The 1,300-nt window shown below is 37.5% G+C and overlaps 1 protein-coding gene across 1 annotated transcript; it reads right to left on the bottom strand.

Moving 5' to 3' along the window:
• Nucleotides 1-3: 3 nt before the first annotated feature.
• Nucleotides 4-918, bottom strand: LOC107835523 (GTPase IMAP family member 8-like; the record flags this gene model as incomplete). Its single annotated transcript, XM_016667919.1, has 2 exons — nt 848-918; nt 4-645 (listed from the first exon to the last, which is right to left on the bottom strand). Coding segments are annotated over exons 1-2 (673 nt in total), but the record flags the coding sequence as incomplete, so codon positions are not given.
• Between the last annotated feature and the right edge of the window lie 382 nt (nt 919-1,300).

Genomic DNA, 1,300 nt, shown 5'->3' on the forward strand with positions numbered 1-1,300 from the left:
TCATTTCTTTTCTCAGAGTTTCTCCTTGACTTCTGTCAACAGAACAGTGTCTGAATCCATTGTTTGTAATCAGGGTCTCAATTTTCTCTAAAAGCTTCTTGACTTGATCTCTATCTTCTCCGTTAATGAGGTTGAGAAAATGTTTTCTGTTTCCACATTGTTGAAGAATCCACTGTAGGACTGGATTTCTTCTTATTCTGGACTCAATCTCTTCATCACTACATGGAGCGACTGCAGTGAACAGAACGATGGTGTGACTGAAAACATCTGCATTGAGAAGCTCCAGGTGTTGCTTTAGTGATGCTTTGACAAGCTCAGGTAAATATAAACTGACAGGAATGACCAGCAGAAAGACATGAGGTCCTGGTGGACACAGATGGACACTGTTCTGGATTTCTATCTGATCCAGTTTTGGGGTGTCTTCTCGTGGATAAACCCAGCACCATCCTGGAGTATCAACCACCGTGACTCGTCTGCTGAACACTTCCTGCTGCCTCGCTTCACTCTGAGCTGTTCTTCTGCTGGTGTTGAAAACATTTTGACCCAGGATGAAGTTTCCAGATGAACTTTTACCTTTGAAACCTCCATTTGATTCCCTTCCTCCTATCAACACAATCCTCAACTCTGTTGAATGATTGCTTTGTGCTGTTAAGAGAGATAAGGAATTATTCAAATAATGCTAATAAGATCAATTGCCTAGTTAGGCCTCTAGGTAATGTTTTCTCCTCATTTAACAGCATGTTCTGACTACATAACCGAATAACCATTATAAAGAGCTAAACAAAAAGAAATACCTATCTAACATAGGGTAAAGTTTTAGAGTGAGTTTTATGTAAAGATGACTGACCTGGACTGGAACTATAAGTTAAAGAAGCCATCGCGCATGGTAACTTGACTACTTCCGCTGTTTTCAAAAAGCGGAAGCAAAATGTAAACCGGGAAGTCCCTTTTTAGCTTTTTTTTAAATTATATTTAAAAGTGAAAGAAACAGCCATATAGAAAAAATCAAATAGACAAACATTGCCATCTCATGTATGACTGGAGGGACTGCAAGTGTGTCGCACATTGTACAACAGGATGTAATTTACTGCGAAAATGAACTCAGTCAGAACTAGAAGTGAACAATTAAAAGTATTATATATTTTAAGAGTGGAATTATCTAAAAATGTTATGATTATTTCATTAAAGTTCTTCCACTCATTCAAATACTGAAGAGATTTTTCTTGAAACACTGATCAGCATTGTCATTGTGTCCATATTTTTTTCCAGTGTTTGTTAAATCTGGTTCCAAAAAGTTGAT

The sequence above is a fragment of the Poecilia formosa genome, unplaced genomic scaffold, assembly GCF_000485575.1.
Source record: "Poecilia formosa unplaced genomic scaffold, Poecilia_formosa-5.1.2 Scaffold3605, whole genome shotgun sequence".
NCBI lineage: Eukaryota > Metazoa > Chordata > Actinopteri > Cyprinodontiformes > Poeciliidae > Poecilia > Poecilia formosa.